Source organism: Mastigoproctus giganteus, chromosome 6, assembly GCF_048544385.1.
Source record: "Mastigoproctus giganteus isolate SK-2022 chromosome 6, ASM4854438v1, whole genome shotgun sequence".
Taxonomy (NCBI): domain Eukaryota; kingdom Metazoa; phylum Arthropoda; class Arachnida; order Uropygi; family Thelyphonidae; genus Mastigoproctus; species Mastigoproctus giganteus.
In genome coordinates, this window is record NC_143580.1 from 165,073,733 (window position 1) to 165,089,265 (window position 15,533).

General features: G+C 38.7%; 1 protein-coding gene across 1 annotated transcript in view; it reads right to left on the bottom strand.

The window, feature by feature from the left end:
- Positions 1–15,533, bottom strand: part of scat (VPS54 subunit of GARP complex scat) — a 414,636-nt gene that overhangs the window by 98,731 nt on the left and 300,372 nt on the right. Inside the window, exon 15 of the mRNA XM_090376331.1 lies at positions 9,406–9,537. Coding sequence (XP_090232457.1) covers positions 9,406–9,537 — 132 coding nt within the window. The remainder of the gene's footprint in view (positions 1–9,405; positions 9,538–15,533) is intronic.

The window sequence follows — 15,533 nt, forward strand, 5'->3', positions numbered from 1 at the left end:
TTGGATGAATCGGTAATTTTGAAGAGGATTTCGGCACGGTTTTTTCTGCTGCATGTAATATCGTTTTTGTGACATAGTCAACTGCTTCATCAGTTGTGGAATTTTGGATTATTTCGGGATCAAGCTTAGTTAATTTTTTATAGGACTGCCAGTCTGCTTTTTCAGTGAGCCCATGTGGAATTTTAGTAGGATGATGAGAGGGCTTATTAAGTAATTCAATTATTATGGGGAAATGATCACTATGTAGTGGATCGTTGTTTATCGTCCACTTTAGAGTAGGATATAAGATTGCTGAGCAGATAGTTCAGATAAGGTTGCTTCAGGAACAGTACTTGTTCCTGAAGGAAGGTGAACGTATGTAGGTGAACCGTCATTTAGAAGAAGGAGGTTGTTATTATCTAGACACTGTTCAATTAGTTTTCCTCTTTGATCGATGTTGTTGTTGTTACCGCACAGAGTGTGATGCCCATTTAAGTCTCCCAGGATGAGGAAAAGTGTTGGGAGTTGAGTTATAAGATTCTTGAGATCATTTTGTTGGAAGGTATAGCTTGGTGGGGGGGGGGGGTGTATAAGGAGTAGATTGTCATATGGATGTCAGCAGCTACATGGACTGCTATTGCCTCGAGGTGGGAGTTCAGTAAGACCTGTTTGGTAGGAATATGTGGGTTTGTTAAAATAGCTACACCACCATGTGCAATATTCTGATTGGTTCTGTCTTTTCTAATAATGTTATAACGAGACAGTTTTGGTGTATTTTGATGTTTTAAATACGTCTCTTGAAGGCAGAGACATATTGGTGAGTATTTACAGGAAAGATCGTATAGGTCATTGACATTGGCACGGAATCCACGACAATTCCACTGTATTATTCTGTTCGTTATTTATCTCTTTTCAGACTTTCTGAGTGTTTACTGTTTTTCACTTTTGTTTTTATCTTTTTTTGGGAAGGAAGGCCCTTCTGGTGTCCATGTCTTCTTCAACAAAAATTTGAAGGACAGGGTCATCTGCTGATTTTTCTTTAGTGTCCATTTGTTGTTGGTGACTAGAAGTTAGGATATGTTTTTCTTTGAGTCCTTGATCTGGAGTGTGGAGATTTTCTTGTAGTATGAAAATTGGTGTATTGACTGCTTGGGTTTGAGTTGCACTGTACAAAGATTTTACGTAATTCGAGAAAGACTCTTTTGGGGGTACTGTTAGTTCAGTTTGCAATGCGGTTGATTGGAATTTTTTGGTCGCTTGGGCATACGTAGGTCTGTTTGCACGAGTTGGTGGTGAGATGATTCTTTTTGCTTCTTGGTAAGAAACATTATGCTCGGTTTTATATTTCCGGATAAGTTTCTCACTTTTCCAGCGCTCACATGTTCTAGGATAAGCGGGATGATCTTTTTTGCAGTTTGGACATACTGATTGAGGAGCATTACAGTTTTCGCAATCATGTTCAACTGAACCACACTTTGTGCAAGTAGGGGTTCTCCGGCAAGCTGTCTGGGAATGTCCATACTTCTGACATTGGAAACACCGTAGCGGGTTTGGGACATATGGTCTGACATTACATACCAGATATCCGGCCTTAATGGATGATGGACGACTCGGTGTATTAAAGGTCAAGATCAGATTGCGGGTAGGGATCAGATTGCCATCTTTTCTGGTGGAGATTCTCTTGACATGAATAACTCCTTGTTCTTTCAGTTCTTCTAGCATTTCTTCTTCAGATACATCTAGTAAGTTCCAGTCTGAGATCACTCCTTTAGAGGTGTTCAGTGATCTATGGGGCGTTACAGTCACTGGAAGTCCTGCAAAGAAATTAGTTTTCAGAAGTCGCTCAGAATGTTTGGCATTAGATGTCTCAATGAGAATATCTCCTGATCTGAGTCTTTTTACAGATTTCGGAGATCCTGCTCTACTTTCCAATTCCTTTTGAACTCTAAATGGAGAAAGTTTGCCAACTGCATTCTCACCAGTTGAATGAATGATCAGATAGGTTGGAATTGGAATTGGATAGGTCTCTAGCTCAGTTTTTTGGCACTTTGCAGTTCCTGCTATGGAACTATCTTTCTTTTTTGATATCTGGGTTGCGTCTGGCAGCCCAGATAAGTCTGAGTTTGACTTACTCGTGATATGCTCTTTTTGGCCCCGGGAGATTCTTTTTCTCCCAGGTTACCAGCCCCGCCACGTGGAGGCAAGAGCGGTGCCACCTAGTGACCCAAGCGAAGAAAAGGGTTAGTATTAACTAAAAGTAAAAGAGGGATTAAAGAAAGGTGGCTTTCCTTTTTAGGTTATAATATTTGAATATATCTATTTAATTATAATATTCAGGAGTTATCGGACTTTCGAAACTCAGGAGAAACGTATTTACAGTTAAGCGTACTAGATAATCACTCTGGAAAGGCGATGTGGTCACTAATATCGCTTGGCACTCGGGGCCCTTAATTCAGGTTCAGGATGAAGATTAAGCTTATGACAAAAGTGTATGCAAATGGTCTTCTGCAGCAAGAACCTGAACCCATTAGCAAGTGCCCAGGAATTAAGGTTTTCAATGGCTTGTTGCAGTTGTCTTTCAATAACCCTCGTGTTACATGACTGAAAAAATATTCTAAAGTCGTCAACATAGAGGGCACTCTACAGTTTGAGAAAGTTGTTCTGTGATGGAATTTATCTTGATGGTGGAAAGAATGACACTTAATACTGATCCTTGTGGTACTCTCTCCTCTTGGCAAAACGGATGAGAATGTGAGGATCCCACACGAACTTGGAAAAACCAGTTGGCTAAAAAGTTTTTAATAAAAACAAGGAGATGCCCTCTCACACAAAGACTATGCAAATCTTTTACAATGCCAAATCTCCAAATTGTGTCATATGCTTTTTCCATATCATACAATACAGACATAAATGTTCACATTTCAGGAATGCTTCCAGTCTAATAAGACAGTCCAGAGCAGACCAGTTCCTTTGGAAGCCACACTAGACGTTGGAGAGAATTATTTGTTTTTTTGTTTTTTTTTTAGGAGCATTAGCAACTAAGGCCATATTGCTCCAGGATATGCGGTGGTCATTCCCTGGCCTTTCCGCATCTTCCGTATTTGATGGTGACGGATTCGAACCCCGGTCTAATCAAGAAGCGTGTGCTATGCACTGCTGCTTCTTCCCACCTGGCTACGGAGGCGCGTGGTTGAAGAGAAAGTCATTTGATTCTAAATACTATATTAAATGAAAATTAACCACTCTCTCCAGGATTTTGCACAGACAGCTAGTTAGAGCAATAGGATGATAATTAGTAGGGATTTCAGGATCCTTTCCTGGCTTTGCAGAGGCAGGAATGGTGGCTATGTGCCAGGCACCTGGAAAGTGCTCTTCAATATAGATTCTGTTATATAGAAAGAGCAGGTGATCCATTGTTTTTGGTGAAATGTGTTTAGTCATTTATACTGGATGCCACTGGTCCAACAGCATTTGACTTAGAAAGCAAGAAAGCTCTTTTACATTCCTGTATAACGGATGGCCCGTTGTAGGGATAAAGGCCCTTTGATAAGACATTAAGTGCCTGTTTTTCACTTTTATGTTTCAGAACCAAGAATTCTGGAGAATAGGAAGATATCGGATGTTCGAAAATGTTTCCCCGAGTCCATTGGCTATTGCAGTTCACTCTGCAATAGTGCATCCATTATATTCTACGATTGATGAAGGGTGATATGTATATTTTCTCATCATTTTCCCAATTTTTAGGCCACCTTAGTGCTGGTGGGCTGGGTAATAGATGACGTAAAATGGATCTATGATTCCTTTTGACTCTTATGGCAAATGTAGTGTGCTTTGGCTTGTGCATGTTTAAAAGCTATTAGTTTGGCTGTGGTAGGATATCATCAGAATAACCCCCAAGCTTTGTTTTGAGCCTTTTTTGCTGCTGTGCATTCTGAATTCCACCAAGGTTTGGAAAAGGTTGAAGCCGGGTAGATGTTTTCGGAATGGCATTTGCAGCTGCATGGACGATATTTTCTGTGATGTATGTGACTACATTATTGAGAGGCTCCTGACTGACTGCAGTGATGTCAGACTCTGCCAGATATTGAAAGGCATTCCAGTCAGCCAGATCAATCTTCCACTACAGTAACCTAAATGGAAGACATGATCTCCCACTATGTAAGCAGGTTATCAGAGAGAAGTAATCACTTCCATATGGGTTCTCCTCCACTTCCCAAGTGAGCAGAGAAAGGAGCAGATAGAAAGATCAATGGCATATAACATAAGGGTTGGCATGTGGAAGGTGTTACTTCTCACATTTAGAAGGAAAAGGTCATTTTCAGTGAGCATATGCTCTACGACATGCCCCCTTCCATTAATATCGGTAATACCTCATAGGGTATCATGTCCATCGAAATTCCCAAGAAGTAGGACAGGGGATGGAAGCTGGGCTATGTGATCATCCAGGTCTGTCTGGGGGATGTCGGCAGCCCCAGATGGCAAATAAACAGAACAGACTATTAATAAAAATCTAACTGTAAGGCAAATCGCTACTGCTCCTAAGTTGATGAAAAGCAGTAGAGGTTGGTTGTTTTTGTTGTTATTTGGTTTTTAGGAGCATTAGCAACTAAGGCCATATTTCTCTGGGGATATGCGGTGGTCATTCACTGACCTTTTCGCATCCTCTGTATTTGGTGGTCATGGGCTTGAACCCCAGTCTAATCAAGAAGTGTGTGCTACGCACTCTGCTCCTGCCCACCTGGCTACGGAGGCGCCAGTAGAGGTTGGAATGGGATCTAGTTGCCCACAAGGATGGCAACTCCTTCATTGCCAGGTTCATCCTCAGTTCTATCCTTACATATGATAGTAGTACAGTAAACCCCCACTATTCGCTGGGGTTACGTTCCTGAGAAATGCCGCGAATACTGAGTTATGGCTCCCATAGTAATAAAAGGGTTCCGTTCAAAAGTATGAAATATATAAGAAAAACTAGTCTAAAATTTTGTCTATGTATATATATATATATATATATGTGTGTACCTTTATAATATGACTATGTACATAGACAGTACATAGTGAAATACAAGCATAAGGCATTGAAATGAAAATAAGAAACAATTTAATATTAAATGTAATATTTATTAGAAATTTCAAACAAATCTTTCAAACCAGCGCCTTTGCTAGCTAAAAAAAACTTAACCCTCCAGTGCTATCACCAGTTTTGCTAAAGTGTTGATAAAGGTGTTTTGCCTTTTCACGAATGATGAGTGAAATTAACGGAATTTTATTTTGAGTTCGGTCTTCTATCCACATATTTAAAGCCTTTTCCATTTTTTCTAATTTAACATCATGAGTTACAGAGCAAATTTTTGAAGCAATTATCGTGTTTTCATGGACACTACAGTGGATTTTTTTCTTCCAATTTCTAGATTGATTGCACCATTGGCTCATTGATTTTATAATGTTTTGCCACAGACAAGACTCACCATTAGAAATTTTGTCTAAAACTCAATTTTACCCGCTAATGTTATCACCTTTGATCTTTTCACAATTCCCTTGTTATTCGTAGCCAATATTTTTGTAGGGGTTAGAAAAGAACTTGTCCACAATAAAGTCACTTTCTTTTCACCGTTAACACACTCGAAAAAGTCTGTTTACGCTAACACACTGCAAAACGGTAGATTTTTCACTTTTGTAAACATCAATTTATAAATTTATTCAATTTATAAGCATATCAATTAAAAGCAAACAATGAAACCGTCCATGACAAGCACATAACATATATTGAACAAGGATTAACAGGGAACATCCACTCTCACGATTTTGTCACCCCTCAAACTGAGCACTGTTTTGACCAGGAAAGATGATTTTAACCATACCCATGTTTTTCTATGGTGGAAAATGTTCACGGCACTTTAAAATTCACATTTTTTAGGTTTCATTTTATATTAAATCAGCAACCACGAATACAGATACCGTAAACAGCAGGGGTTTACTGTATTATGAATTAATGGGTTTTCTTTAGCCTTTAAATATGTCTCCTGCAAGCCAAAATAGACTGGCCTTATCTCTTCAGTATTTCGCTAGAATTCTCAACAATTACACTGTAGGAATTTAGCCATTATTTGGGCTTGGTGGGGTCATCAGGTGACTTCCGAAGTGCTGAAGACTTACTTTACTCAGTCTTGGATTTATCTCTTTTGGCAAAGTATGGGCACTGTCCCGTGTCCATTTCCTCCTCCACAAGGAGTTCCACGGTTGTTTCATCAGGTACCTCCTTCTCGACATCCACTTTTTCTTGAGAGCTAGTATGTACATCAGGTTTCTTATTCTTTTCTCCAGTGATTTCTTTTGTTACTAGTGGAGCATTAGGAGGTACAGATATAGGAGTGGCAGCTGATTAATCCTTCTGTGCAGATTTTGTTGAACTTAGCAGGTAGCATGCAATGGGAGCGGATGACTCTTTTGGCGGGATGGTCATTTTGGTCTGAGTTCCAACGCTTGCTACCTTCTGAGTGTAGGTTAGTTTATTTGCATTCATACTTGCCTCCTGACACATGTTCAGCTCTGCCTTAAGTCTTTGTATTTCTTTTTCTTCCTTCTACCTCTCATGCTTGCAAGGTGTTCTCCTTGGCAGTTAATGCAGGTGGGTTTTGTGGCTGAACATGATGTAGTTTCATGGTCCTTTGCAGCCATCGAGCACATGCAACAGCTCCACGGCAGGCCATTTGCAAGTGTCCATATTTCTGGCACTTAAAGCACATTAACAGATTTGGGCCATATGGACATACCAGACAGTTGATATAGCCAGCTTTGATCTCATTAGCAGACATTGGCAAATTACAGGTCAGGATGATGTTTCTAGTGGGAACAAGTTTTCCATACCTATGTATGAAGATTCGTTTGGCAACTGTCACTTCTTGGGGTTTTAATTCAGAACAAATTTCCTCTTCTGACACTTCTATGAGATCCCACGGGATGAGTTAAGTGTCTTGTGGGGGGGGGGGGCTAACTGTGATAGGCATTCCCTCGATAAATGTGGCTCACAGGAGCTGTTCTGAATGTCTGTCACTTCTGGTCTGCACAATGAAGTCTCCTGACCAAAGCTGTTTTACTGAATTTGGAGATCCTGCCAACCCTTCCAAACCTTCCTAGATAAAGAAGGGTGACATTTTTCCTTGATAACACACTTTTAAAGTGTGTTATCAAGTAACAGGGTGTTGGACCTGATATGGTTTCAGTTTTCTGTCTTTTTTCTGAATGACATCAGCACGGTCAATTTTAAAATTTTTGGATAGGAACCATGTTAGGGCCCCAGAAGAAAGACCTTTACCAGGATCATAGTTTTTTTTTTTTTTTTTTTTAATTTGTTCAGTGTCTGGGCTCCCCACCATGGAGCCCAAATAGGATGCCCACAACCCAGCAAGCAAAAATGCACTCAGGAGTGGGATGCAAAGACTACCCAGACACTATACCTGTACTGCCAACCATCCTCATCCTGCTCCTTGCACCATGACAGCAGGCAAATGGCATTGTCACAGTTGACCCTTGCAGGCTAACCCACTAGCCATTTGATCCTGGCTGATATATCCAGAACCACCTGTCTTTTCGAAGCAGAGGCCAAAGTGGTGTGTTGAAGCTGCCCCCCCAACCATCAAGATCCCCCTTTCCAAATTTCCATGGGTTGCAGTGCAGGGCAAACACGTTGGATTCCTAAGTTGTTAAGCCTGGAACCTAGGCTGTGGGCAGTGGATCTCAGTGACACTAATCTGGAAGACCAGCAGCATCACTGGGAGGTCCCCTCACCTCGTACAGGTGCCCACATCAAGGACACCTGTACATGGAATAACTTTAGGTAGTCTATCATACTTCAAATTTCTATCCACTCCATGAGCGAGCACTGGCTAATTATCTATTCTCTAACATCACCTCTATCGTGGTAATCGGTGATATAATTCCCATTTGAAGATTTGCAAATTGTTTCTGAAATTTGTTTATGGAAATATATTCTGTTTCATCATCCTTTACAGGCAAAATGAAGGAACACAATTTCAGAAAGTAGTGAATACAAGAGAAACTTGAAATTTCAATATGAACAATTCTGACAATCTCTACATATTTTGGCACTTCACTCTTCAAAGGAACCTTATTAACAACATACTCATATGACAGTTCCCAACCACCATATCACTGTTCTCATTTTGGTTATGAATAATAAATAGAGCAATAATGTACCACCCCAGAAATGGGCTGCTTTTAACAGCACTAGGATTCACAAATTTTACAAACAATTTTCTCAATAATTCCATTAAGAGATCTTAAATTGTGAATCCGTATAGATGCAGTTTAAAGAATTATGTTAATTAATCAAAGGTGGGTAATGATATTAAAGTAAAATTACATGTAATTCATGGCTCAAATCAGAATAAGGAAAAACAAATATATTTTTCTAATGACTTAGAAAAGAATTTTGACAGTAAGGAAAATCTTGGCATCTGTATCATTACTGCGATCAGTTAAAAGAGAAAATGGTTTGTTTTGCAAATGCTGCATAACTCTAGTAGTAGTTGTAATCCAATGCCACTACATTCAAAACAGCTGCTGCTTCTGTCTTACCAAAGCTGCACTGTTTAGCACTTTACAATTTAGGAAATATTTTTCTGAACCAGCATAATCTGTCAGAGTTAGGGGAAGATTATGAGCTACCAAAAATGGAGTAAAAAGACACTCTGCATAAATTCAAATTGAGAAAAGACAGTTGTAGAATAGATGGGCAGAAATTTTGAGTGGTTGATTGGTGGAACAAACTTCCACCTGCTATTGTGGAGGCTGACGACTTAAATAAATTCAAGGAAGAACTGGACAAACTTTTGGAGTGAATTGGAAATTTTTTTTTTTTTGCTGATGCTGTATGAGGTTGCTTTCTTCTATCATATGCCACTACTAATGCTAATGATCAGAATTTCAACTACTTACATTAAAAAAAAAAAAAAACTTTTTTTTTTATTTTCCTCTTGACACCCGATGTTACTAATGTTTTTCACATTCAATATGGTGACAAATATCACTTTCCCACTATGATCACAAGTCATTAAATGTAAACTGAGAATATAAATTTCACAAAGCACAAGACAGCACAGAAAAAGACTGCCAAGTTGTACATTCAGTATACAACATTCAATGAAGAGCTGGTACTATGTCAATAGTTAGATAAAAAATTGGCAATGAATTTTTATATGACCCTGTCTGATTTACTTATGATTTGAAAAAGATCTTTTCCAATTTTTTGTGCAGAATAACATTGCACTTAAACTTTTAATTCTATTAATTATTAAAAATATAATAGATGAAGATAAATTTCATTTTCAATAAGATAAAAAAAAAATAATAATAATAAAAGGCAACTAATGAATGAAAACTGAGAAACCTTTAATTTTTAATTTATACCTGACTCTGAAGGGCTAATTTTAAAGCTGTACTCCTCCTTCCACATAATTTCGCACATTCTGAGGTAAATGACTCAATACTCTGAGAAATGGATACAAATTCCAGAGGTGTTAATTTTTGCAATGAATTATCCTGAAAAATTCAAGAAATACAATATAAATTTTAAAAATCGTTATTTTTATTCAGTGTTTACAGTGTATAGGGAAGATGATTTGCAAATTTTTTCAAGTTGAAAAAATCTGATATGTTGGTATATACAGATACTGGATAAAATTAATCACTTGTGGTATTTATGGCATATAATATATTGAGTACACGTACCTTCTATGCTTACAGCACTGAATTAGAGTATAAGGTTAACCTGTTATTTACAGGTATGCCAGCTTTCCACCATGAAAGATGGAGTGCAGAAAAGATGTTAGTGAGTGGAAAAAAAGGAGTAATAGTATTTGACAGGTATAAAGGACATCCTGTTAAAGAAAGAGCTGAATTTGCTGGTGCTTTAGAAAGAACGGTAATAAGAATTTTTAAGAAATAATTAAAAAATCAACCGAATCATGGTTGAGAGTCTGTATAAAACAACAGTGATTGAGGAAAAATATGGCTTCTAGTAAACTAAACACGATTTCAAAGATGAGAACTGTTGCAAAAACACTCAACTCTTCTCAGAAATTGGATCTCATTGGCCAATTTCTGAGAAGCAATGTAAAGAGAACTGCATAACATGGATATCAGGAGTAGACTCTCCCCCAACAAAAAAAAAAAGCCAATGTTAACAGCTATGCATAAAAAATGCCCAGCTAATATGGGCTAAAAGGAACAAAAAGTGGACTGCTAATGATTGAAAAGCTGTGACGCCGTGTCATTCCAACAAGACTGTGTGCAAGATGTCATACAAGCTGGTGGTTGGGTCAGCAATGCTTTGGGGATGTTTTACCTATTATGAACTGGGTCGTCTACATGAAATACCAAATAGGATGAATCAAGCTGGCTATACAACTGTTCTGGATAATCAAGTTGTCTTTTGCTGAATGTTGGGGGGATGTTCACAATTTCAATACTTGTGTATGCCAGGATGACAACCATCCGGGGTCATAGAGCCTTTACTGTTTTAAATTGGCATGAGGAAATGGAAGGGCATTTAAACTGGCCAGCCAAGTCATCATATTTAAACCCTACAGAGAACATATAGGACTATCTTGAATGGAAAGTGAAAACACAACAGCATCGGGGAAACCTGAATGAATTATGGCCTCAATTGGTTTTCAGAATGGCCTAATACTGATAGCAACTGTTCAATGGACCTAGCTGAATCCCTACAAATGAGAATTCATGAAGTGATTCATGCTAAAGGAGAGGTTACACTTCATTAATCAAAATATTATTACACATATGACTAATTTTTTGCAGCAACTGTATGATACAAACAAAAGCAAAGTGGGGAAACCAGGCATTCCATAGATTGCTTGAAAAAATAGGGGGAAAATTTTTTTTTTTTTTTTTTCATGTTACATTTAGTACTTTAACTAGGTATTATATTAAATAACAAAATTAATTTAAGCAAAGTGTTACTTTTAATATTCAATAATAAAATATGAATGAAATATATGCATGTAATGTTCTTTACTGTCAACAAATTAATGAACAAATATTATAATCAAATGTATCAAAGAATTAAAATGATTACAACAAGTAAAAATAACTTGCAACAAGTTTACTTATTGCAGCAAACAGAACTAGAGTGACATTTATAATTGCAAAGTACCTTCTTTTTCACACAAAAATATTTTGTGGTTTGGGGTGTATGAGTACACTCAAAATATACTTAAGTGTATGTGCAAAACTTACCTTTCTGCATAACTTAAGAATCCCTGTAGCTAGTTGAGTAGCTCCTGACCTGAAGAATATTTATTTGTATGCTGGGACCTCTTTGTATGTGAGGCTGATGATGCAATAAGGGCAGCATTTCAGGCATTTGCTTAAGTGGTAGTGGAAATACCACAAAACATGAGTGAATAATCTCTGGTCCTTTAAGAAATTAAAGACAAGTTACATTCTATGCAGGTTATTCTATGCCGGTCCTTGAGGTTGTCACAGACATTCTCTCAGATATGCCAGACATGCTGCACTTGTTACCTGGGAGTCTAAAATGCTAATGGAACTGATATTTGGGTGACACTTAAATCAAGTGGACCCAATTTCGGCAAAGTACGGACGGTCTGTGACAGCCAAATCCTCTGCTTGCACCTTCACGATGGTGGGACTGTTAGTAATCCTGGGTATAACCTCCATGCACAAGTACATGGTGGATGACCACCCAGGTGTGAACCAACATAAGCAGGGGTCGAGATGTGGCGCCCACACCACATGGAGGAATGCTGCCCCCTCTATGTTACCAGGCAGTACTAGGGGGCAGATAACTCTCATCAACCGGTGCAATACCACCACTTTGCTTATTGGAGGCTTGAAGTGGTGGAACCCATGTTTAGTCTCTAGAGCTAAGTTCTGGTCAATTCTTCCCTATCTCTTCTATCATGCAGTATGATTGATAACTTGAGGTTATGATGAACATCGTGGCGAGATCCAATATTCCTTACATTTCAAGGGTTCAACTCTAAAACGGTGTTCCCAGTCCGGCTGCCAGTTCGTACACAGGACTGAACCTATTGGCAACTCTCTAGGAGGCTTCCGGATCAGCGAGTGTATAATCTTGCTACCTCTACTCTGCCAGATAGTGACTGGAGGGAGTCCGAATAGTGTGTATGCGGGGAGCATTTTCGAGGCCACGTTATCTCAATGATATGGGTATATTCTTACCATGTGTATGCCATATCCAAAAATTTCATTACTTTATACAGCATGTCTCCCCCCCTCCACTTTTTCTTACTATTGAATACACCATGAATTGTCAAACTAATTGAGCAAGCTTATCTGCGAAAAGATCTAAACCTCCCAAGCACTTCCTAATTCATTTCACAAATATACGTGGTCTCAATTCTAATCTTAACGATGTCCATTTCCACTTGCAGTCTACCAAATACCATGTACTTTTTTTGACAGAATCTCAGTTATCGGTTGATTCAACTACTGCTCATCTCTGCATATATCCGTTCTGATATTCCTTGTCAGAGATTTGGCAATTTGGAATCTCCTCTCTTTGATCTTCTCTGGTTTAAAATCTCTCTACCTAATTGTGTCAAATTCATCTGCAGCTTTCCACCATGATATATGAATTTGTCTCATACAAATGTACTCCTGTATTTATATTTGGTAAGACATCTGCTGTCTCTACCGTTCTCCCAACTCCACTAATCACTTGGAGCTCATTTGACTTCCTCTCTTTGCAACTTGACTTTCTCCAGTCCAACTTTCCTAACAGTGAGGTAATTTTCCTTGGTGATTTTAATGTTCACAACTCCAGCTGGCTTCCGTTTTCTAGTCACACTGACCCATCTGGTCGCGATGCTGAGGCTTTTGCAATTACTAATGATCTTGCACAGATTGTTCATTTACCTACAAGAATACTGGACAATCCTAATCATACAGCCAACACCCTTGATCTTTTTCTCAAAAACAATCATTCTAAGTACACGGTCGAAGTGAGAGATCCTTTAGGTACTTCAGATCACAATTTGGTGATTGTCTCTTCTCCAATGGAGCCTTTATCTCATGGCTATTCCCAACTTCGTGTTGTTTGGCATTACAAGAATGCAAAATGGGATGCCTGTGAGATTTCTTTTCTTCTTTTCCTTGGTCAGATTACTGTTTCAAAACTTCTGATGTCAACGTTTGCTCAGATCATGTCAGTGAAATTATTCTTGCAGGAATGGAATCCTTTATCCCACAATCCACTTTAAAATCTCGTCCTTTATCTAAACCTTGATTTTCCAATAAATGTGCTAAGGCTGTTCAAGAGAAGAATGTTGCATATCGTAATTGGCTTGTTTCTAATTCTTCAGTTTCATTTTCTGCCTACACCAAAGCTCGCAACAATTGTAAAGCAGTTATTAATCAGTCCAAACTAGAGTTTGAACAGGCTAAGAGTAGAAAACTTGCTTCTTGCCCTAATGGTGGCCGAGCATTCTGATCTCTTGCCAAAGCTATTGGCCGCAACTTTTGCCCATCTCTGCTCCCACCTCTGTCCAAACCAGATGGTTCTGTTGTCACTTCAGCCAAGAATAAAGCTGACCTGCTAGCATCCCATTTTTCTTCAAACTCATGTATTAATGATCTTGGTAAAACACCTCCCACCATTCCCAACACGCTCCATTCAGTGCCTCGTGTGGTCTTCTGTCAAAAGGATGTCAGAAGGATTTTGACGAATCTTGATGCTAAGAAAGCTCCAGGTCCCGATAGTATTTCTCCACTTGTTCTTAAAACCTGTGCTTTTGAACTTACTCCTGTTCTTTGCTACCTTTTTTCACTTTCTTATTCCAAAGGTGTGTTTCCTTCTGCTTGGAAATTTGCTCATATCTAGCCAGTTCCTAAAAAGTGTGACAAATCCCTCCCATCCAATTATCGTCCCATTGCAATTACTTCTACTCTTTCTAAAGTAATGGAGAAATCAATTAACTGCCAACATTTAAACTACCTAGAAACCTTCCATCTGATCAACGATCGCCAGTATGGATTCCGTCAGTGTCGATCCACTGGTGATATTCTGGCTTATGTTACCCATTTATGGACTAATTCAATGGAAAGGTTCGGTGATACACAAGTAGTTGCTCTTGACATCTCAAAGGCTTTTGATCGTGTTTGGCATAAAGGTCTTCTAAACAAGCTTCCATCTTATGGTTTGCCAACTGTTTTTAGTAATTGGTTATCCAGTTTTCTCTCTGATCGCTCACTGAGGGTGATGGTAGATGGCTCTCTGTCTTCTAACTTCTTTCCCCTACTCTTTTCCTCTTGTATATTAATGACCTTCTTCCATTGACTGGAAATCCTATCCATAGTTTTGCCGATGATAGCACATTGCATTCCATGTTCCATTTTGAGAAACCTTGCCCTGTTCAATCAGCTTCAACTTCTCAAAAATCTGCTACCAATTCCTTAAATGCCAATCTTCAGGTAATTCTCCAGTGGGGCAAAGACGACTTAGTTGATTTCAACTCTTTTAAAACTCAGTCTTGTCTTAAATCTCACAAAAAGGATTCTTATGCTCCTATGCTTATCTTTAGTGACACTCCGATTTCTAGGCAAAATGATATATCTCTTTTGGGGATTACCCTGACTTCTAATCTCTCTTGGCACAAGCACATTACAAATATTGCTTCCTCTGCATCTAAAAAACTTGGTTTTCTCTTTCGCTCTCGGCGTTACTTTTCTTCCAAACAGCTGCTCACTCTGTATAAATCGCAAATCCGCTCTGCCATGAAATATTGTTCCCATATCTGGGGTGGTGCCCCCAAAACCTCTCTCAGGCTTCTTGATTCCATTCAGAAGAGGGCAGTTAGGTTAATTAATGATTCACCTCTAACAGAGTCTCTCCACTCGCTGTCTCATAGACGTACTGTTTCTGCTGCATACCTCTTCTACAGATACTTCCATGGGCACTGTTCTTCTGAATTGGCTTCTATAATTCCCGGTCTCTCTCTTTCAAAACAGTCCGAACATGTGCTGCCACCAGCCAACATCTATTTACTGTTCAACTTCAAACTCAACTCACAGAACCAGTTTTTCATCTTCCTTGTTTATTCATTCAATTGCCGATTTCTGGAACAACCTTCCTTCATGCGTATTTCCTGAAAATTACAGTCTACAGAAGTTCAAGTCCAATGTCAACAAATATCTTCTTTCATCTTCTCAACCTCCAACCCAAGCATGGTACTAAGTACCATTGGTTCTAATACCTCGTGTTTGGGGTTTACATTTAAAAAAAAAAAAAAAAAGAGGCTAAAGTGCTTTGTTCTTAATAATTTCCATCTAATACTTTTTTTGGTTGTGTTGCTGGGCTCAGGTTGACCTTGGGCAAAATTTTCATACACTCTCTCATCATTAATATTTTTCTCGATCAAGTTAACAATCTTTTCCAATACTTCCTCCTTATCAACATTTTTAAAAAAATTCCTGTGGGAAATTCAGTGTTTTCAGCAAAATGGCTGAAATAAAATCAAATTCATATGTATTAC